This window comes from Suricata suricatta, chromosome 1, assembly GCF_006229205.1.
Source record: "Suricata suricatta isolate VVHF042 chromosome 1, meerkat_22Aug2017_6uvM2_HiC, whole genome shotgun sequence".
Lineage (NCBI taxonomy): Eukaryota > Metazoa > Chordata > Mammalia > Carnivora > Herpestidae > Suricata > Suricata suricatta.
This window is the reverse complement of record NC_043700.1, coordinates 30901951-30925415: the sequence shown is the minus strand read 5'-3', so window position 1 is coordinate 30925415 and position 23465 is coordinate 30901951. Positions and strand designations below refer to the sequence as shown.

Below are 23465 nucleotides of genomic sequence, written 5' to 3'. Positions count from 1 at the left end.
ACTCAGGGGTATATTCTTCATCCAACAGATGTGACAGGTACACAGTATGGCCACCTAGGCTTACCAACACCGTTTCTCACAGCAAAGGACTATGGGTATGACTCTGTACAAGGGGCCATGCCTACAGAAGGCCTTCTGAGGTTTGCTTTCACTCCAAGTTCTAGTAAAGGCACTTTCTGTGTATCAATTATATTGATTTGGCTGTACCAATACATAAAGGATGGCTGAAGTTTGACCTAAATAGCATATCTTACAAATCTTTAATAGGGAAAAGTTATTAGGCAAATATATAGAAACTCTGTTTCCTCTTTTTAAGGCATTAAATCAAATTAAAGTAAAGAAAGTAACTCACACATTGTATCTTTATATCATGTTCCATTGGACACTCTAGGGACAACATACCTAAAAAGCTCCATATCCTATGGGTTTGAGAATATGACTGCTCTACTTGCTGTGCAAATGGGGACACTGAGTCTTAGATGAACACAGAAAGAGACACCGAATCAAAGTGCTTTTGATGGATGAAAAAAAAAGTGCAGTCCCAGGAATCGTTGACTAGACTAGAATGCCCAGCTCTCATGAAGTGTAAGGAAAGGTCACACTGCTCATCTTTCTACTGTCCGGATTTCCTGTCCACGATGACACTTAGCCACACTCCCCCCAACTCTGCCCCCACAAAATCACACCAGTGTTCACTTACAGCTAACACAAAATGAAATCCATGGTTGATGAGATAGAGTTTTAAGAACAACAAAGACATGAAGAATCATTCCTGACTTTCTCAGCGACCTCTCAGCCCTCCACAGACTAGAAGGATGTGAATGAGCAATGAGGGTAAAAAGAAATGACCTAAAATAACCTTAAGCTTTCAATAGCCACCATCCCATTATAATTCAGTACTTGTACTGCTCAGATGGGGGTGGTGGTGGGTAAAAGGAGAGGGGAAGAGAGTCAAAATGAAAAAGCCAACCTAGCTGTGGGAAGAATACATTTTTTTTTTTTTTTTTTTTTAGCAATGTTAGCTCTTTGATTCTGCCCCCACTCCAGGTCTCCCCAAGGCTGGGAAGGTCGATCAGGACAGGATGCAGCCAGTGTCTGGAGCATATAAACACCACCAGACATCTAGTACCCCTGCCTCCTGCTTGGCCCCATATAGCAACCGAGTGGAAGGAAGGAAAACTGTATTTTGCTTTACCTGAAATCAATCTTGCCAGAACAGGAAGGATCTAAGAGATCATGTCAGCCAGAAGTTGTTCATTTTTTTGGCAGATTAAGTCTTATAAAGAGACCTAACAAAGAATGAGGTGGGGCTAAAGTTGACAAGGAAGAGTGGACCCCCTGGAGGTCTGGGGGATGTTTTTCAGGAAAAGTGAATGACAAAAGGCTATAAAATAGGGGTAATCATGGATAGCTGAAGAAGAAACAGTTACTATGGCTGAACCAGTGAAGGAAAGTATTGTGGTGTAAGGGAAAGTAAGAGGGGCTGGTTAATTTCCATGGGGTCAAATCAGTTTGGAAGGCCCGCAGAAGTATGGCCAAGGGAACAACATGATCTGGGTTGTATTTTTTTTTTTAAGTTTATTCAATATAATTTTGAGAGACACAGGGACAGTGTGAGTGGGGGAAGGGCAGAGAGCGGGAAAGAGAGCAAATCCCAAGCAGGCTCAGTAATGCCAGTACAGAGCCCAACTTGGGACTCAAACCCAGGAGCCATGAGATCATGACCTGAGCTGAAACCAAGAGTCAGATGCTTTAACTGACTGAGCCACCCAGACGCCCCTGTATTTTTTTTAATATGCATTCTGGCATCAGTATGGAGAATGGGTTTTACGATATTAAGAGTAGAAGCAGGGAGGAGATTATCACAGTAAAGAAATAATAATTGTATGGGGCACCTGGGTGGCTCAGTTGGTTAAGCATCTGACTTTCACCCAGGTCATGATCTCACGGTTCGTGAGTTCAGGCCCCGCATTAGGCTCTGTGCTGATAGCTCTTGGAGCCTGGAGCCTGCTTCAGATTCTGTGTCTCCCTCTCTCTCGGCCCTTCCCCCACTCATATTCTGTCTCTGTCTCTCTCAAAAATAAACAAACATTTAAAAAAATTTAAAAACAAAGAAATAACAATTGTTAGTACCAATTGACAGAAGTGGATAGAATCAGGGTATGTACTGAAGATAAAGCTGCTACCACAGGGGATGTGACTGGAAGAAACAGAGGAGACAAAGATGACAACTAGGCCTTGTCAGGAGCCCCTGAGGACCATTACTGAACCAGGAACAACTGGAGAATAAACACAGATTTGCAGCAGTGTTGACGGAGCAAAAACAGATATTTCTTAGGCATATATTATGTTTAAGATGCCTTCTAGACAGATTCAGTGATCTATCAGGAGTAAAGAAGTTAGGAGATGAGATGCAAGGTCAGGAGGGCTGAGGGTCATCAGCAGTCAACAGATAGGACCTGAGGTCATGAAGGTGGAGTCTGTGGTTTAAGGAGAGAAGAGATTTCAAGAGGGAGGGCTAAAACACTACAATAGTTAGAAGTGGGAAGAGGAGAAACTTGCAGAAGAAACGGAGTTGTGGACAAGGAGAAGACAAGACAGCAAAAGTCACAAAAAGCAAGCCTGGGCCCTGCTCCCAGAGTTTCTGATTCCATAGGTTTCAAGTGAGGTCCAGTCATCTTAATCCTGAAGTGCTTCTCATGTGACTTTCACATGCAGTGGGTTTGGGGGACTCTACGCAAGAGAGCAAACCCAGTCAGTTGAGTCCAGAATACAAACCTAGCTCTTCTGGCCTCTCCTCCTTTATGCTTTCTGCTGCTCCCATTCCTTCTCAATGAGCTTTTAGAATAGGACCTCTTCTAATCTTCATGCTTGTATTAAATTGCTATCCATTCTTTAAATGGTTAACTCTAGCTCTTTCTCTAGCTTCTCTCTTTAGTCAAAGTTTTGGAATGGGACGTTCATACAACCTCTGCTTTCTCAGCTCCTATGGATTCCTAGATCCACCACGATCTCCTGACCCCTCCTCTCGTTATACTGCTTCACCCAGATCCATGGAAACCTTTATGCTAGCAACTGTCATTAACCCGTCTCACTTCTTACATTAGATTTTTTTTTAATTTTTTTAATGTTTTATTTATTTTTGAGACAGAGAGAGACAGAGCATGAGCGGGGGAGGGGCAGAGAGAGAAGGAGACACAGAACCGGAAGCAGGCTCCACGCTCTGAGCTGTCAGCACAGAGCCCCATGCGGGGCTGGAACCCACGAGCGTGAGACTGACCTGAGCCGAAGTTGGAGGCTTAACCGACTGAGCCACCCGGGCGCCCCAACCCATCTCACGTCTTAATCTTTGGATGGCATGGACACTAATGACCATTTATCCCTTCATACACATCTGTACCCCCCCGGGTCTCCCAGGGCCTCCGCAACGTTTCTTTCCCATCCCTAGTCTTTGTTCATCCCTTAACCACTTACATAATTTCACTACTGGACTGCTGCTCTTGTCTTGTTCCCCTTTACTCTCTCTCTCTCTAGGGAATGGGAGGATAGGGGATTTCAAAAATAAGGCCACATCACCTTCCTCTTATGATACTTCAATGGCACCAGGCCACATCCGGGATGAATCTTAACTCAGCAGAGAATTCAAATACCATCCATAATATGACCCGTCTACTCCTAGCGGATACCCGCAACTCCTTGTTACCATGTACTTTACATTGTTCCACTGTCTGTGCTTTTACCCAAGTTCTTTCTTTAACCGGAAGATCTGTTCTGTAAATTATTAATGCTCCTTCTTTCTTCAGAATTAGCTCAGATATTAACTGACAAAGTGTATCATAGATCTTGAGAAGCAGCAAATTGTCTCTCCTACGGGCTCCTAAAACACAGTGAGTTTTACCACTAACCACATGAACCACCGAAAATACTTGTTTATAAGTATGATTCTTCACTAGACTATAAACTTTTCAAAGGAAGGGATAGAATTTTATTTATGGTTGTGCTATCTAGAACGTGGTAGATACTTAATTACTTAATTAGTCATGAATAGCTAACACTGTCACATCTAAGTTAGCATTCCTTTGCCACTTCTCAAGTTTCTAGAATGTCCTTATTCTGGTAGACAGATGTAAAACTAATTTAAGAATACTATCATTAAGCTCAGAGTCCTCAAAGATTAACAAAGTTTTATTTTGTTTTGCTTCTCTGTCAGAAGGCTTCTTAAGTAGAAGAAATGAGGGATGAAATAAAACCTATATCCACTTCCCTGATAAACATTCACTGAAGTGTTTATAGACATGGCCATTTTCTTGGAAGTTTAAGGTTTATTTTTACCACAAGAACAGCAGATTGAATTAAGCCTTTATTTCCCTGAAGGTGGAGGCCATATTTTTTTGCAAACTCTTCTGGTCAAATAATGGTTGGCAATAAGTAGCATGAAGGAATATTATTTGGGGAGGTTTCCCCCCACCCCCCGTCATCCACAATGGGTCATGTTGTAAAGCAATGAGCTAACTAGGAATTCCCGTCTTTAAGGAGGGTGTGCTCACTTGTACACACGCGAAGCAAAAGTAGCACAACTTAAATCAATTCCATACAAATCATTCTACTCTGTTCATAGAATCACAATCTCTTATTCAGTATTTCTCACTTTCTACTGAAGTGCCCCCTACTGGCAGAGGAGAACAAATTCTTATCTCCCCTGCATTTATTGGTGGAGACTAAGACCTGACATGCACAAACAGGGTTTTTTTGATTTGTTTGGTTTTTTTTAACATATATATTAATTAATTAATTAATTAACACATATATTTTTAAATATACCTTATTGTCTTGTTGGTTTCCGTATAACACCCAGTGCTCCTCACAGCAAGCGCCCTCCTCCATGCCCATCCCCATTTGTTTTTGTTTTTTGAGAGAGAGGGTAGGTAGGAGCAGAGAGAGAGAGAGAGAGAGAGAGGGAGAGAGAGGGAGGGAGGGAGGGAGGGAGAATCCCATCCAAGCAGTCTCCTCTCTGTCAGTGCAGAGCCTGACGTGTGGCTCATACCCACAAATGTGTGAGATCATGACCCGAGCCGAAATCAAGAGTCGGACATTTAACTGACTAAGCCACTCAGGTGCTCCACACAAAACAGCTTCAGAGAGTCAAACTGCATTTTCACAATTTAAGAACATTTTGCCTTCCACCCCTTGTATCCGTGTTTATACTTGACTGACCTAAAAGGAGAATTATAACTGATGCTACAGAAAGATGTAGCACGTCTATCTTGAGGTTTTTTCTATCCCCAGAACATCCCTGCGGTTTTACACATAGGGCTGGCATTTTGAGAGACATGTGAATTTAAAAATGACCTATTATGTAAAACACTCCTCAATTTAGGCTTGTCCAATGTTTTCCTATGGTTAAATATAGATGAGACATTTTTGGAAGAAACATCACTAAATGATTCAGCCTGCTCTGTCCATCACATTTGGAGACATACACTGCTGACAGATCCCATTGCTGGTGATGTCGACCCTGATCACTTGATTAAGATGGTATATGGCTGGATTTTCCACTGAAAAGCTACTCGTTTCCTGTTGGTAATTATTAAGTATCTTGTGGAGAGATACTTTGGGGGTATACAAACATCCTATTACTCCTGAAACGTTTACCCTCTATTTTAAACATCCATGATACTTGTCTGAATCAATTAAAATTCTAATGGCGCTACTATGATTTCCCATTTCCAACATTCCTTTTACATTTGTCCATTTACTCTACCATGACAGAGGGCTCTCCCTTTGACTTCCATTATTTATATGTTCATTCGATCATTCTTTCTTTTTTCAAAATACCAGTATGGATTTTTGGATTCTTATTTACTGAGTTATAATCCATTATTCTCAATTATTTTCATACTCAAATTGTCCCAGATGTGACCAATGGAGTCCTTTCTAGGTGTCTGATGTTTCCTTTTACATGATCAAATTGAAGGACACTGTACAAAATAACTGACATTTACACTTCAAAATGTCAATGTCATGAATGACAAAGAAAAACTGAAAAATTACCTGGATTAAAGAAAGCTAAGGTGACCTCTCGGCTGAAGGTCACCCAGGATCCAAGATTGTTGTTGTGATTGTTATAAAGGAGGTTACCGAACAAGCGATGAAATATGAATAAGGTCTGAGAAATAGATAATAGTATCGTATCAGAGTTAATTTCTTCCTAATTATACTATCAGTTATGTTAAGAAATATCTTTGTTCTTTAAAAGGCAAACACAATGGAGTATTTAAGGGAAAGGGGGCATCATGCCTGCAGTTTAGTCTTAAACGTGTCAGAAAACAAACCACAATAGACTACATACAAAAACATGTATAAACATAGAAAGAGAGAAAACGCCAGAACAACATCTGATGATCCTCAGTAAAAATTTTAGGGGGATTCTTTGTACTACACACTGCAACGTTTCTGAAGTCCGAAATTATGTCAAAATAAAAAAAAAATTAAAACCTCTTTTTGTGTGTATTTCACCTGCTCTCGTAATGCAGTCATTCCTTCTAGAGGATCCCCAACAGACATGTGTAACCCCTGCTTGCCCAGGCACAGTTTACAGGAGGACATGGCCAAAAGAATAACGTTGTGCCAATGGGTATTTCTAGTTGCCAGTATGACCCCAAACATGCATTTTAAGACTCAGATCCTGAGGTGCCTGGGTGGCTCAGTCGGTTAAGCATCCGACTTCGGCTCAGGTCATGATCTCACGGTTCATGGGTTTGAGCCCCACATCGGGCTCTGTGCTGATAGCTAGCTCAGAGCCTGGAGGCTGTCTTCAGATTCTGTGTCTCCCTCTCTTTCTGACCCTCTCCCGTTCACATATCCCTCTCAAAAATAAATAAATGTTAAAAAAATTATTTTAAAAACTCAGATCCTATGATGCTACTCCTGATTATTCTGTTCTTAATTCTTCATGGAGTCAATTTGAATGAGTCCCTGATCTTTCTGGGCCAATTCTTCATTTAAAAAAATTTTTTTTAATATTTATTTATTTTTGAGAGAGAGAGAGAGAGAGAGAGAGAGCGCGAGCATGAGCAGGGGAGGGGCAGAGAGACAGAGAGGGAGACAGAGAATCTGAAGCAGGCTCCAGGCTCTGAGCTGTCAGCACAGAGCCCGACACGGGGCTCAAACTCACAAGCCATGAGATCATGACCTGAGTCGAAGTCAGACGCTTAACCGACTGAGCTACGTGTGTGCCCCAATTCTTCCCTTATAATATGAGCACTAGGTGTAGGGGGTGATCTCCTGAACCATCACATGACAGCCACTCAGAGCCAGCCTCATGAGCATGGGGTTCCCCAGGGTCCTGTGCTTGACTTCAAATTCTTAACTTTTGAACAAGGGGCCCCATGTTGTTATTCTGCACTTGGTACCACAAATTATGTACCTAGTCCTGCGGCTACAAGCCTATGTGGCACCTTTGTGTAAATCAGACCCACGCAAACAAAAGGCTTGAAAATATCACGTCTGTGCTGAGAAAAACCAGCCCCTTCCCTCAGGTGGTTGAAACCATGTCCCAGGTCCACATCCTGGCTGCTGGGGTGTGGCCTGCTTCTCCACCTCCCCCTGCCCTTCCATGGCTAGATGCCCTGACACAGTGCACAGCTTTGTTTGTAGGCCCCGACTTTCATATCCTTCAGTAATATGTACACACAGTTGACCCCTGGACAACACAAGTTTGAACTACGTAGTTCAATTGTTTTCCATACATAACAGGACAGTACTTGATATGTATTTTCTCTTATGATTTTGTTTTTCTTTAAATTAATTTATTTTGAGAAAGAGAAAGAACGGAAGGGGCCAAGAGAGAAAACCCTAAGCAGGCTCCATGCTGTCAGTGCAGAGCTCAACATGGGGCTCGAACTCAAACTGTGAGATCATGACTTGAGGTGAAACCAAGTCAAATACTTAATCGACTGAGCCACCCAGGTGTCGATCTTCCTTATGATTTTCTTAATAGCATTTCCTTCCTCTAGCTTAAGAGTACAGTATGTAATACACATAACATATAAAATATTTGTTAATCGATAGTGTTATAGGTAAGGCCTCTGGTCAACAATAGGGTATTAGCAATTAAGTCACTGGGAGTCAGAAGTTATATAAGGTGGATTTCTGACTGCATGAGGGGAGGTCAGTGTTCCTAACTCCCATGTTGTTTAAGGGGCAACTGCAAATTAATTTCAATCTAAAGGAAAGGGACAGACCTTTGAGAGAATAAAATAATATCTTCACTTTGGCCACATCTTCCATGAAGAAGGCAAGGAAAAAGGGTTTCAAGCTTTTGTTCAATGTCTACCAAGTACAGAGAGGTCTTGACAATGTTTTCCCATAACCTGTGAGTAAATGCCATGTTCTAAAAAGGGGGGAAGGAAAGTGCAGGAGGAGCTGGTGGCCAAGGTCCCCTTCAGTGCCATATACTGCGTGCCACAGAGTTGTATGGTTGTAATGATTCACCTGCTCCCAAATCCCTTTTGACTCTCTCTTTATGGCAGTGACAATTATTAGGAGTAGTGCACAAGGCAGGGAGGGCAAATATGACCCTTAAAATGATGTCCTGGTAAGCTACGGATTTGCTAAGAAGCCAGATATCATGCTGGGACCAGGGCCCAATCAAGATAACTAACAACTGCCCTTTCAGAGAATCCTATCAGGCATTGATAAGGTTGCCTTTTCAAACCAAACATTCCTAAGGGTGATACAGAAGTCTCTGCAGCAGACTCAAGGGTCAAGAAAATGAAGATAATACAGTCGGATCTTAAATCAGATTATATTCCAAGAAAGGGAATATGTCCATAAGTAACTTCAAAATAACTATGAGTCTACGCAAATTATGATACATAAGATGGGACCAGTGCGAAATGAGTGCTATGTTGCTGAGAGGAGGATATTTAGATTTTATCAGTTTTAAAGTGGGAAATTCTACATGGGAGGTATTGTGTCAACTGCTGGGGTCAAGGAGTATTAAGGGATTTGGTCAACTAGGTTTCATGACAGGAGACAGCATACAAGACGGGCCTCAGATGTAGGAATTAGGTGGAAGACACAGGATGGTGCACAGTAGGGCTGAGAATATGCTCCAAGGAAGAGAAGACTCTGACAAAGACTCTGAGTACATCAGAGCAGAAAAAGTGAGTCTCACATCCCAGAGTCTAAGCTGCTCTAACTTAGCGGGATTTTAGCACACTTTTGGGGATGTGGTGGGAGACCGAGCTATAAAAGTAGGCTAAGGCTGCATTTGAATATCACAGATGTGCCTATGCTTATTTTTATTACTTAATTTGCTGTCAGGAGGGGGTTATCAACAGTTTTTAGCAGGAGAAATTATTTATCAGAGCCATGGAGCTGAGATCCATAATTGAGGTTTCACTGGATGTCCCTCTTCTTTAGTTTTCAAAAAGATACCATTACCCTCCAAAATAGAAACAAAAATAATATTGTTTTCCTGTGTGCTTGGAAAATGAGGGAGAGAATAGCATAGCTTTTAAATGAGGTTCTCCTTTAAACTCTTCATTCTTGGCACAACTGCATAGGTATTTTAGGAGTGCCTCAAAAAAGCAACCTATTTAAATGATATTCAGGATGTATATTTCATAGATCTTTTCTTTTAAAAAAATCAACAAAGGGGCGCTTGGGTGGTTCAGTCAGTTGAGCATCTGACTTCAGCTCAGGTCAAGATCTCACAGTCTGTGAGTTCAAGCCCCATGTTGGGCTCTGTGTTGACAGCTCAGAGTCTGGAGCCTCTTTTGTGTTTCCCTCTCTCTGTCTCTCTCTCTCAAAAATAAAGAAACATTAAAAAATTAAAAAATAAAATAGATCAAGCAAACAGTGGTTTCCTGCTGTGTTTCATTTGAAGCGGCCACCTTGCTGTGTGACCCTCACAGGCAGAGGCCACCTGTCTCTCCAGCCCCAACTCTTCTATCGGGGGGAAAAAAGGCCCAAGTCTCAAGAAGCGAGTGACCGACCAAGGGTTAATGATCCAGGCAAAACATTTTGTAAGCAGACGAAGAGGGAGAAAAGCGGGAAAGAAAAAGCAATAGCTAAGCAGCCAAATGTTCACACATGAAAATAAACAACTCCGAATAATTGAATATTCCTGGTTTTGACAACCGTCCAGCAGCAGAAGGAACAGATGCGACAACGGTCCGACTCCCTCCAGCTGGATGGGATCAGACAAACGCGAGGAGGCCTGTGGGAGTCCCTCCCTGGAGACCGGCTTCTGGCAGCCTGGTGGGGGGATGTGTGGGTTGGCTTTATTTATTTATTTTTACCTTTAGAAAATCACTTTTGAAACAGGGCCTCGGCTACTTCCAGCCCCAGGCATTTGGAAGGCGGCCAGCATCTCTCTGACACACCGTGGAATTATTAAGGAGAATACAATAGTTTAAGATGACAGGCACTCTGGCTACTCAAACAGAGCCTGTACGGTTTTTTGGACACACTGTGTTTGACTTCATGTACATATATGATGCGTATAACTTATATGCATTGAAATATTTTCAATATATGCAGTAATGTTACCATGAGGAGGCATTTACTCAGAAACAGAATGCAAAGGCAATCACGGTTTCCCGCAAGGAAACACATAAGTGCATGTGAACTTGTCTTGCTGTGAGTGGTTCTCAAAGTCCATTTGATAGAAGGCAGTCGACAAGGCTTAGTAGTAAAGCACCAAGGAGGAATCCAAGGACGTAATCTCTGGCTCCATGTCTCCCACTGGCTGGGTGACCTTTGGTCAAGCCACCTAACCTTTCTGAACATCATTTATTCAGCTATTAAACGATGGAGGGATGGGTTAAATCAACATTTCCCAAATAGTGCATCATAAAGGGATTTTTGTTCATTCATTCGTTTGTTTGTTTCTATGGTCTTGCCACTCCACGTATGGCCCACAGACTGACCGGCAGCACCCACACCATCTAGGAACTCTTGCAAATAATAGAATCTGAGGCCTTGCACCAGACATACTGAATCATTTTAATGGAATCACCTGTATTTTACTAGGATCCCAACTGATTTTCATGAGTGTTAGAGTTTGAGAGGCACTGCCCCTGGGCAGGATGTCCCAAGGTTCACTGATCCCAGAATCACCTGGAAAACTGTGTACAAACACAGCTTCCCTGATCCCGTCTTCAGAATCTGATCCAACAGGGCTGGGGTGGAAGCCGGGCGTCTGTATATTTAACTGAAAACTCAGGTGGGTCCGTGTCGAGAAAAATACAAGTTAAATAAGTAAAATAATTGTATTTATCCTGTTTCCCTTTAAAATTGAACGTTTATCACGCCAGTGATGACCTAGTGTGACCTGTCAACATGCTCCAGTCAATAAATACATCGCTTGGCTGGACGCACCGACGGCCAGGAAAGTTCTGTTTGCTGTAGTTTCAAAATTGTTAAATTCTTCATGCATCACTGGCTAAATGTAGGAAGCAGAAGGAGCTCTGATGTTGCACTACAATAATTTAATGAATAATATAAAAATGATACTAATTTTGCAAAGTCCCCTCAAGACAATTGTCATCAGATTCGTAAGCTACATTCATCTATCAAAATCCTTATTTAGCACATTATGATGTCTTTAGTACTTCAAAAACCAATTTTAAAAAGAAGAAACATAGTGACAATTATATCCAATTTGGCTTTTCATTTATTGGGAATAAAGACTATCCTCATGTGCAATGTATTATTTGCTGGGAAGTACTTGCAAATAGCAGCCAGAAATCTTATTTCAACAAAACATGAAAGTTATTAAAAAAAAAGGGGGGGGTTACTTCCTACAAGCAAATGAAAAGAATTTCAAGCAAGGTCCTAAAGGCAGTTTTTCCCTTCCACTTTTGATGCTTAATGGCATTAAACATAGTTAAATTTCAATTTACATTTTAATGTACACTGGTCCCCAAGTCAAATGCAATATTTAATGACAAATCATGTCTTGGCTTGCATAAATAATTTTAAATAAATTTAAAAAGCTGTCACTTGCTACATAGGAAGAAATTAAAAATATGGTGTAAGTACAGGAGATAACATTAATTGCATCATATGGGGTTTCATGGTAACTTTTTTACTTATAAATCACATCTTTACCATATTCATATGTGCGTATCATATGCAAGAATGTCAAAATGATGTTTTAATCGCTGAAGAAATTGGTGTGATTATTACCAGAAAAGTATTAGATGACTCAACAAAAGGCAAGAAATGATAGAAAAGGACTCTTCCGCTTGTAATATCCTTTGATCCTATTATGCTTGGAAGAGTTAGATCCTAGGGCTGCCCTAGCATGGATTTTTATGAGTCCATACCAGGCACAACCTGCAGAAAATTTACTAAGGCACTATAATTTTAATTCAGTGCAAATAGTTGTAGTAAGTATTAACACACCTCCGAAAGAGTGGTGCTAGTTCTAGGGAGGCTCAAATAGCTTTTGATTGATAAGCCTCACTCTGTGCCAGGCACAATTTGAAATACTGTAACTCTTGCAATAATTCTATGAAGTAGGCACAGAGAGAGGCATAAATTGTCCACCATCACAACACTAAGGAGTGGAGCTGGAACCAGTAACCAGGAGGACGGCCGTGTCTGCTGGGGTCTTAACCACCTGGTCCACATGGTCAAAGTGGAAACCGTAGGAGCAAAGGCACATGTCAGAGAATCGAGGCTGATTTGCAGACCAGCCAGCAGCTGCTTGGAAGGACACAGCATACATGATCAAACGTTACGGGAAATGAACAAAGGGGAGTTGGGAGCCACACTCTGCCAAACTTTATAAGTCAGGGGAACCACCCCCCGCCCCCTGCCTCGCCGAACTTTCTAGCGAGCAGGTGATAATCAGAAATTAAATGAGCAAGTATGAAGGTGAGAGAGTGGTGGTGACAGATCAGTGTGATGCTATTTATAGTAAATCACAGAATAGGTCACCTGGACCTCAAAGACATAGAGGAAGAGGAGAAACAGGAAAAGTAATGTAGAGAAGCCACAAATTGAGGGAGGCCAGTTGAAATCGTCCATGCTGTTTGGTCTCGTTCTCTCTCTCTCTCTCTCTCTCTCTCTCTTTTTTTTTTTTTTCCAGAGAGACACTGGGAAATTATATGCTTCACCCTGACAAGGGTCAAATACACTGACAAGCCAAGCTGAAGCTGTGCAGGGATCACAGAGCTGGCTGTGTTAAGGGAGGGTAAAATCAAATATATCCCCGCTCTCAGCTGGCCTGCTACTTTACAGTCATAAAGTACTTGTCGGCTAAAATTAACTAAATAACTACAGGACAACGGTTTCCCATGGCTCTTACATCAAACAGCACAGCTTACAAAATGACCTCTTCTCCTTGGCCTACTAGGTCCCAGTCAACATCCAGGAGAGGGCCTCCCCAACTGCCAGTAGAATGAAGGTGAAATGCATACTTTGAGAAGCAGATTTCATTTCCCAAGAAACATAACTGTCTCTGCAAATAGCAATTCATTCCTATTCTCAATCCCTAAAACCATCGACATCTGCTATGAATTCCTTGAGTCCTCAAATAAATCCCCCTTGTCCCGTATTCTTTATGACACTCTCAGAAGGCAGCATTTGAATAAAACAACAATAACCAAGTCTGTCCTCCTCCTCTCAATTTCTTTCTGGAAGAGCTTTTACACCCCTGGGCTCACAAAGGAGATTTTATGGGGACCATCGGGGTGGGATAGTGGTGGTAGGGGAATGAAGACATTTTAAGGGAGGAGAAAGGAAGTTTCTGTCCTTCTCAGTATGTCTGAGATGATAAACACACTGATGCTGAAATATGATACGGAAATCTTGGACTCTCTTGAAAAGCAATTTTCATCTTCTTCCCCCATCCCCCTTTTCTTTCTTGGAGTTCTATGTGGCTCAAACACACGCAGTTTTAAAACCCGTTTCCACGTTGTAAGATACAGATGCAAGAGGCTGAAGAGCAGGCTGTACAAATCCCTTAACCTCTAATGTCTGATTTTTGCAGGTCTGCTGGAAAGTGCAGCAAACAGTCACCGCTCCCTTTTCCCATCCACGTCCTCTTGAACTTCGTCCCTGATAACGAACAGCAGAACCCATTTACATGGGTCTCTCTCTCTCGGGAACCATTTTTTTCACGGTATTGTCGAGACACCTGCAGTCTGACAATCTCGGCAGAATCTCTGAGCCAAACTGATTTGCTGATTGTACTCTAGAGGCAAGGATCAAACATTTAAAATACAACTTTAAAAAGTAAATGTGGTAGAGAGAGAGAGTTGTGATGCCTGGATGTGCTCTGATGAATATTCCGCAGAAGCCCCCGGCACGTCCAAAGCCCCCACTTCAGTCCCCGGGTCTGTACTAGACAAGAACATCGCCCAGAATGTACTCACAAGCAATGCGCACGGAGGCCTTCCTGCTCTTGGAGGTCCCCAGGTGGCTCCATGCCACACACTGGCACCAGTAGTCCTCTGGCCCATGGAAGTCCTCGACCTGCTGCCTGGTGACGTTGATAAACACCTCCCGGACCTTCAAGCCTGATGGGGAGACAAAGCAAATCCACTGAGGCTCCTGTATTTTTCGAACAGAAAGTTAAGGATAGCCAAACCTTCTCTTGTTAATTAAACAATTCTGTTTTTAATCAAGGCGAGGTTTTAATTACTCTGACGATAATATATTGCTGCTAATTAAATTCCAACAGCTGAGTAAGCTAGAGAGAATGAGTGTGAAGAATTACCAACCAACGTGGCTCCAGTACCATATGACAATTTTTGCACTACCTAGACGTAGTGCTTTTTCTTGGTCTTGCTTGGTGTGAAGCTGACTGTGAGGAATGCAGTACCACGATTAACTTCCGGGCCTCAGCACACAGACCACAGAAATGTAGTTCCAGGTGGTTCTAAATGGCCCTATCACTGGGCATGACAGTGGGCAAGGATCTAGCAGTGTGGCTCGGGAGAAAAGGAGAAAGAGGGAACAGTGAATGTGTGTGAACAGGCCAAGTCTCGGCTTCAAAGGCTTCAGACAACAACTACAATGCAGACAATTCGAACTATGTTAGTCTCAAAGCCCTCATAAGAGAGCCTGGCAAGGCTACTGTAGCAATGGCACGAGGAGGGAACGGAGGAAGAGGCTATTCTTGAAAAAGGAGCTGACGCTACACCTGCAAAATAAGGCAAAACTAAGACAGCCTCCTCTCGGTGTTTTTTATTATTATTATTATTAATTACCTTACATCCCTCCACGAGTTAGACAATGTGCTTGGTACTTCTTACTGGGCGAGTGTGAGTTTCTTCCAAACCTCTGACCAAGGATGAACGGCTTTTCCTTCTTTGGGAAGAACAGTCACCTTGCACACATAGAGTGTCAAGGACGAAAGAAGACACGTGTCACTAGCCATCTCAGTTCAGTCACCACAGGCAGGACAGAAGCCCTGACAGTCAGCAAGCTCTCCGTTCACCAGTCATGCTGAGGCTGTTTTCTCTGGGATGGGCAGTGTGGGAGACCAAGAAACCATGCCTATTGAATTCCACTTATGTACCTAGCGTCATAGAAGCCCTCAACCTACTCTCTCACTACATGTTCACAAGGGACCGATGCAGTACAAACTACGGCATCTCCGCTATGCAGACAAAAGAACTATCTTAGAGAGACTAAGTCATCTGTCCGCGGTTACACAGTCTCTTAATGGAAGATCTGAAGTTGGAACCTAGATCTGTCTTCCAGCAAAACCATCACCGCGTGCACGTCTTTCTCAAAAATTAAAATTCTGTCCCTGTATTGTAGGTGCTTATACTTAATTATGACAATAAGACTAACACAGGGAACACTTAAAGAAACGACATGTGCATAATAATGCTTTTTCCTTTAAATTCAAAAGGAATTCATGGGACAGAATCATCAGTACAATCCAATGAGCCAGAGGCTCTTGATGGAGGAGGTGAAATGTGATTATATCTTGGGTGGTGGTAGGATTTAAGGAACAAGAACAGAGGTATGCCATCCGTCAAGGCTGGGGAGACATTCCTTCCTACCCAATCAATAACATGTTATTGATGGTGTGTGATGAGAGATAGTTTTAGCACCACATAAATTACCACGTGCAATTGGAGTTCTACTTCCTCAAATTTTAGGAGGTACCACACATAGAAAGTTATCTTGATGACAGTTGATAATCCACGTTTTCCTGTTTGTGCAAAGTGCAAAAGTACACTTTTTTCCCCCTGGCAGAGATACAAGGGTCTCAAAAGCAGAGTCCCACGCGGAATACGAAAGAAGCCCTACAGGTTTTTTTATTGATGGTGCTGTTTTTGTCTTTGCACTTAAAGAAACAAAAAGTATGAGCGGAAGGATGAGGGCGAGGAGGAGGTGGAGTTGGGAGGTGAAGAGAAAAGGAGAATAAAAATGAAGCAGTAGAACAAAACAGGATGGTTCGGACAGAACGCAGAGCGGAGTATGGCTGCCCATGCTGGGGATTTGAAAATCATGTGAAATAAACAAAACTAAACAATGAGTCTGCAGGGATGAGGGCGTGGGTTATATTTTTCTCTTTGATTTGAAGCAAACAGTGGATGATCCTAATTTGAATAGTGAAAGGGATGAGACAGGACATCAAATCAATGTACCCAGAGGTCAGAGACCCTCTGTCACAGTGCAGAGACGTGTGGAGACATAGAATATGGCCACCATTTGGGAATCAGGGGTCTCAAAAGAGAAGCATTCTGTAGGCCTGAAAGGTCAGAAGTCAGTCGGTTCAAGCTAAGGGGGAACAATTCTATTCCTTTTTTTCTTCTTTTACTTTCCCCATTTCATTAAAATACCTCTGTCATCAGTTTCCTTTAGATGGAAATGAAGATGATCACCATACCAAAATGGTTCAGGATAATCATGTTTCTAAAACATGGGGGTTTTAGAAACATCCATCCAAACGTCAAAACCTGCTGTGATTTAGTCTAGGCACCACTGTGTTTTAAAAGGATCTAGGATTTGTTCTAATGAGGTCTGGTTAAGACACACACACACACACACACACACACACACACACACATGCACACAATGGAAATGACTGTCACAAAAGGGGACATCTACTCTCACAAATCCCCAGAAACAAGATGCAAAACACACCTGATGAAGCTAGGAGGCAGAAGGGGCACTGGAAAATGGGAGCAAGAAAGAGCCTTTAGTGGTTTTCATGGGAAGACTCCGGACCCGGTAAACAGGTGTAGAATTGTCTAGTTTGAATCATTTCAGTGGACTCAGGGACGCAATGCCTGTCCCCAGTTGTCAGGTAGTTGGTCCTGAGATGAGGACAGGGGAGTATTGCCCTGGAGCAAAGAGCTTAATAAAAGTGGATAGGGGTCTGGGCTCTGGACGATTGGTTTGCATATAGAAGGCACTCTCATGGGTAAGCTGTCGGCTCTCTCCAGGAATTAGGGAGCCCTCTGGCAGGATGTCCCTCCAGGGTCAGCAAGATCCCAACATGTCAGAGAGTCACGTACAGAAACTAAACATGGTCACATGGACAGACAGCTGCATGTTTGTTTGGGGGAGGCATAAACCATAGGCCACAGACAGTTACCATGAAGGTCTGACCTTATCTTACCCCATGTCGAGAAGTCTGCAACCCCTCCTTCAGACTAACTGCTGGTGAAAGCACAATACTGAAGTCACAATTGCAACATTAGGACCACTCAGTTACAAGTCCTTAACAGGGACTTTCCCATCAGACTGAAACAGCCCAATGAATATAAATCAACTATATTCAAACACAGTGTGATTTTCCTGCAGGCTCTATCAAGGTAGCAGGCTCCTTGAAAAGGGCACAAGTGGGGCACCTGGGTGACTCAGTCAGTTAAGCATCTGACTTTTGATTTCAGTTCACGTCATGATCTTACAGTCCGTGAGATCAAGCCCCGCATCAGGCTCAGTGCTGATAGCGTTGAGCCTGCTTGGAATTCTCTCTCTGCCCCTCCTCCACTTGCACCTACACATGCATGCTCTGTATCTCTCTCAAAATAAATAAATAGACCTAAAAAATAAAAATAGGAGTGCCTGGGTGGTTCAGTCGGTTGAGCACCTGAATTCAACTCAGGTCATGATCTCACAGTCTGTGGGTTCGAGCCCTGCATTGGGCTCTGAGCTGACAGCTTGGAGCCTGGAACCTGCTTGAGATTCTGTGTCTCCCTCTCTCTCTCTCTGCCTTTCCCCCACTCATGCTCTGTCTCTGTCTCAAAAATAAACAAACACTTAAAAAAAAACATTAAAAAAAAAAAGGCCATAAGTGACATGACCTCCACCCCCACCCAGCTAAATACACTGTCTGGATGAGACCTTTTTTCTAACATGAAGTCTTCAGTCTTGTCAAATCATTCCCTCTAGGAGAACTCTTGGAAAATCATGAACATTTTGTATCTTATTATCTCTACCATAACAAGAAATAATTCTACTGAATAAAAAAGTTTTAAATAGTATATTCTCTCTCAAATCTCCATTATAGCTCTGTCTAGTGATACACACACACACACAAAGTGTGCATGTGACAAATATCCATGGAAAGCAGCTCTATTTATGGAAACCTCCTCCCACTCCCCTCCGCTGAAGTTCATCCAATAGCGTTGCAGGGATGGCCATCTACTTCAACATCTTAAGAGACGGCAGCTAACTTGTTCTTGGGAAATGAGACAAAGGAGCAGAAACCCCAGGCAAACAGAAGGTGACATCTCATAAATAAAAGCAGCACTGCATCTGGTAACTTGTGTAACTCTAATAAGCACAAAAAAGTCCAACCCTTTAAATTATTGTGTAAATTATAACCATCAGCCTTTGTTATGGACTAGCGTCTTACAGAATATAAAAATATGACTATGGGACTGATATGCTAATAAGCTTTCGACGCTGTTGGATGGCTTGGTTGTACGGAGACTAATGTTGGCAGCAGATGAATAATTGCTCTGCATGTTCTAAACATAACAGAGCAGCACAGACCTTCATCATTTGTCAGCTTTATTTGTTTAAATGAGAAAAATGCTGACAGCAGTTATTGCTGTAATCCCCTTATTTATCAGATAGAAAACACTAGTTACTCTTAGCAGGTCTAATCCTGTTGGGAGACTAAAAGTTACAGAATTTTCAAACTAATTGAAGGTATACTGTGTTAGTGTTCCAGGAAGAGAAATACAGAAGACAGCAGGAAGGCATTGGTGAGAGAAAAAGAAGGCAAATCATTTATTCCTGGCCAATGTTGAAAAAAAGGGCTCTAAGTCTTAGTCTTGACTTGTTCCGGAGCAAAGAAAGAAGTCTGGAATAGTATTTAACTTTCAGCACCATGCCCACCGCAGCCCAGCGCCTACCAGCTGTCCCACACCTTTTATCTACTGCTCATTATCACACTTCCACAAAGCCCATCAGTGGCATCCTGCCATGGTTATTGTTGCCAGCCTGCTCTCGGATACACCTGGTGATGGGCACCTAGGGAGGAATTTGACATCGTTCCCTGATGCTTCCCACCCCTCCTAGAGTCATGTACCTCAATCTTTTAAAAGTTCTCTGTAGCAAGATACTTGCCTTTGCTAAACTGAATTACTAAGTTTCAAGAAAAGAGGTTCAAGGATCCCTCTTTGTCACTGGAGTATTTCTCATGTCCCAAAACCACACAGAAGAAGTAAAAACCCAACAAACTAAGTTTTGGTGAATTGTCTCCCCAACTTTTGCTCTGTGCCCTTTCCTTGGGGCAGCTCAGCTCTGTTTCACCACCCTCGTGCTTCATTTTACACATTTTAATGGTTCACGATTAGGGATTAAACAAAAGAAGGAGTAAACTGCTCTCCAAAGACAAAGCTCCAAAGAACTATTTCCAATACAACTTCATGAGTGGCAGAGGGCCCTCCTCAATTCTTTGGAGAGAAAAAGGAAAAAATCAAACTCCTCTTGAAAAGCAACAGCCTCATACTCAAGAACCTTCTCTAATAAACCATCATCTACCGAGGTATCTGCATCCCCTCTGAGGCCTGCATTTGGCTGTAAAATAGTCCCTTCGTACCCATGGTCTCCAGAGAAGACAGAAAACAACATATTCATCTGGAGGAAGGAAGTCCACCACTTCTACAAAGAAGTATTTTTCATGTGCCTCTTACTAGTCCAGGGCTAGAGCCTAGAAAATATGCATCATGGTACTTGGGTGGCTCAGTTAGTTGAGAGTCTCACTCCTAATTTTGGCTTAGGTCATGATCTCATGGTCCTGAGATCAAACCCTGCATCGGGCTCTGTACTGAGCATGAAACCTGCTTGGGATTCTCTTTTCCTCTCTCTTTGCCTGTCCCTCGCTTGTGATTTTTCTCTCTCAAAATAAATAAACATTTAAAAATAATGCTTGAATAAGAAGCTTCCCCCACATTCTGAAAAGCATTATTATCATCATTGCTGATTATTACACCCTTTTATAGCCCTTTACTTTTATTAAAGTCATCACATGTATTACCTTATTTCATCTTAACATCATGTTATTATCGTTTCTATGCTTACCTTGTCACAGATCCCATATCATAGGATATACATCAGAGATGTTATACAGTGTACAATGTGTATTATTTGGGAAAAAAAAAAAACTGAGTACATCATATTGTGCCTTCCACTACGCCAGGAGCTGATGATACTGTGACAAAATAGATGACCAAGATTCTTGCCCTCTAGGAGCTTACATCCTAAATGGGGGAGACATCAACCTGCCCCAACAAGGCAGCACGAGAACTGTCATGACAAGAGAAGCACCACAGGACCGCACAAGGCGGGCTGCTCAGCCTCCACAGCAGCAAGAGGTTCTGGGGATGGATGCCATTCTACCGGGGACGTGAAGGCTCGCTCCTTACCCAGTCCGTGTGATGTCTAAAACCAAGGCTCTGGGAGGGACACACAAATTGGACACATATTTGAAGTTTCAGAAGTCTGACATAGTAGGGAAGCATTTTCACGGAAGTGTGCCTCCATTTCTTTGGGGACCTTAGATATCTTCAGGCCAACATGCTATTGAAAATAGTAAGTTAAATGCAGATAATTAAAAGGTAGAACTGTATTTCATTTTCCTGGCAGATGCTTAATTAGGGCTAAATGTCTTTTGCCACTTCATCCTAGCAACAAGATTAAAATGTATTTTGATAAAAAAAATAGTCATCCTTTGAATGTGCGCGATGGCTAATGAATACTCTTTAGTTTTCCCTAGATAATAACTACTCCACGTATTCCTCAGAAGCACAAGTTCAGAGTTAAGTACAGAAACTAAGAATACACTCAAGCTCTCCAGTTTCTTCCACACCAGAGATTAGAATTAATCAGTACAGAGGTGTCTAGCAGAGGAAAGCAAATTAACTGGATAGTGTTGTCTGACAGCAGGGAGAGGGAAACTCTAGAGCCAGGAGGAGACAAGGCAGGGTGATTTAGAGGACAGCACCCTGCGAATGACTCACTGGGACATCCCACTCACAGCATGGCGGGCAATAGCTGTGATGTCCAACTGCCTGGATAACCTACTTCTGTTTCCTGCGGTCACTCAAATTACCTCCGGGGAGTAGATCATGCCCTGAGGGCAGGGCACACGTCATACAACGTCTGCCTCCCACAGCTGCTACCATTGGCTCGGAGGAGAACAGGAAGCCTGAATGTAAACCGAAGGAGTGAATCACAAGCCAGTAAAAAGTTATTCGATGCAAGACAGTTACTGGCATGTTAATAAGACCAGTCCTTTTGTCTATTTGAAATTATGTAACTTCACAAATTTCTATTGCTTTTGGAAGAGTAATCAACAGCCACTTGCCCCATTAAAAACAGAATATTAATGAGCAATTTCAGATCTATCCTTTTGAAGGCTAACCTGGATTGAGCACTTGCTGTATTTACACTAGGCCCTGGGACTCCGGACTCCCCACAGCAGTTCTGTGTGATAGATATAATTATTGCTCTCTTACAGCTGGGGACACAGAGGTAGGAGGAAGCTAGTTAAAGTGAGGGCCAGATTTCAAACCAACACGGTATTGTCTAACACCGACACCCATGCCCTTAACCACCACATGGTCTTCAGGGTTTCTTTTAGATTCTTATAATTCCTACTTCAAATAAACATGCTTCTGAGTATTGTATGAACAAAAAAAGTTGAAAATGTGTAAGGGCATTTGTACAGAATTTAGTGTTTACAACAAACTCTGGTCCCTACCAGGAATTGTTATTAAATTACATAAATGGTGAGCTGCTTTCTCTCTCTGCTAAGGATGGAGTGAGTGTAAAGGGCCACCGGTTTTTTGTAGGTAAAGTTCAACTGGACACAAGAGACAAAGTCTTCTAGACTCTGTCACAAGGTTATGGAAAGAATGCATAGGATTTTCATGAAAACCTTTTAAGAATATGTCAGTCCTTTCTGAGAAGCACGGTATTGAGCAAGATGAAATCCAGGGTGGGATGGGAGAACATTTCTATAAAAGTGAGTTTTAAACCTACAAACTGTCAATGGAACACTTGAGAGATGGGTTTTTTTCTGTGTTATGTGGACTAAAATATAGGCTTTCCAAATGTACCTTGGTGATTTGTGAATCATTGAAGGCAACTTCAAATTAATGGTTTTCTGGAAAAAACTATATTCAAATCCCCATCACCAGCACAGCAAAGTTCTTAGATACAAACTTTAAAGATTTAATACATTTTTATTTCTACTCTTCTCCCTTTTCTCAACACAATCCATTAACCTTTTATCCCCAGAGAGTGACTCCAGTTGTTTAAAAAGGAAATCACACACAATGAAAGCCCTGAAATGATATTCTTTAAGAAGAAAAATATTAGTTTACCGGAGTTGAGACTTTTCCCATACACATTGGAATACACATTATTTCACTCATTAGAGTTCAATATCTCCAAGGTAGAATAAGATAAGAACCACGGAGCGTTGTTAAGGGAACTTCTGTTTTTATTGAACAATAAAGAAGTGGTTTAGCTTATTGATAACTCAAGCTTCCCACAGGCTACATTACCTTGATTGTCAAGGATGGGTTTTGCTGGTTCTTGTTTCTTTTCTCTGTATGTGTGTGTGTATGTGTGTGTGTGTGTGTGTGTGTGTGTGTGTGTGTCTGCCTGTTTATTACAGTAAATCTCTTACTTTCTCTGCTACTAAGTACTCTGCCCATTTCTCAGGGGCGTGATTCTTAGCTAGGGATTACCTCTCAATTCCAGATGTCAACAGAGGAAAATCACAAGTAAGAAGAGTTCCCATATTTCCAAACGAAATGAGGCAAAACAAATGAAAGAGGACCCCTTGGCTTGTGCAGAGAACTGAAAGTGTACATTACTAAGAGGTATAGCCATGTCTGTGCAAACACAGTAACTCATGTCAAATAAATTGTGCCTTTTGCAGGAAAGAACTCTAGCTCTGGGTTTTCTGAGCTAAATTGCATGAAAACACACAATCCTTTTTCTTCTTATTTGAACTC

General features: G+C 42.1%; 1 protein-coding gene across 1 annotated transcript in view; it reads right to left on the bottom strand.

Moving 5' to 3' along the window:
• UNC5D (unc-5 netrin receptor D) overlaps positions 1 to 23465 on the bottom strand; it is a 443483-nt gene that overhangs the window by 224807 nt on the left and 195211 nt on the right. The window contains exon 3 of the mRNA XM_029950188.1: positions 14394 to 14537. Coding sequence (XP_029806048.1) covers positions 14394 to 14537 — 144 coding nt within the window. The remainder of the gene's footprint in view (positions 1 to 14393; positions 14538 to 23465) is intronic.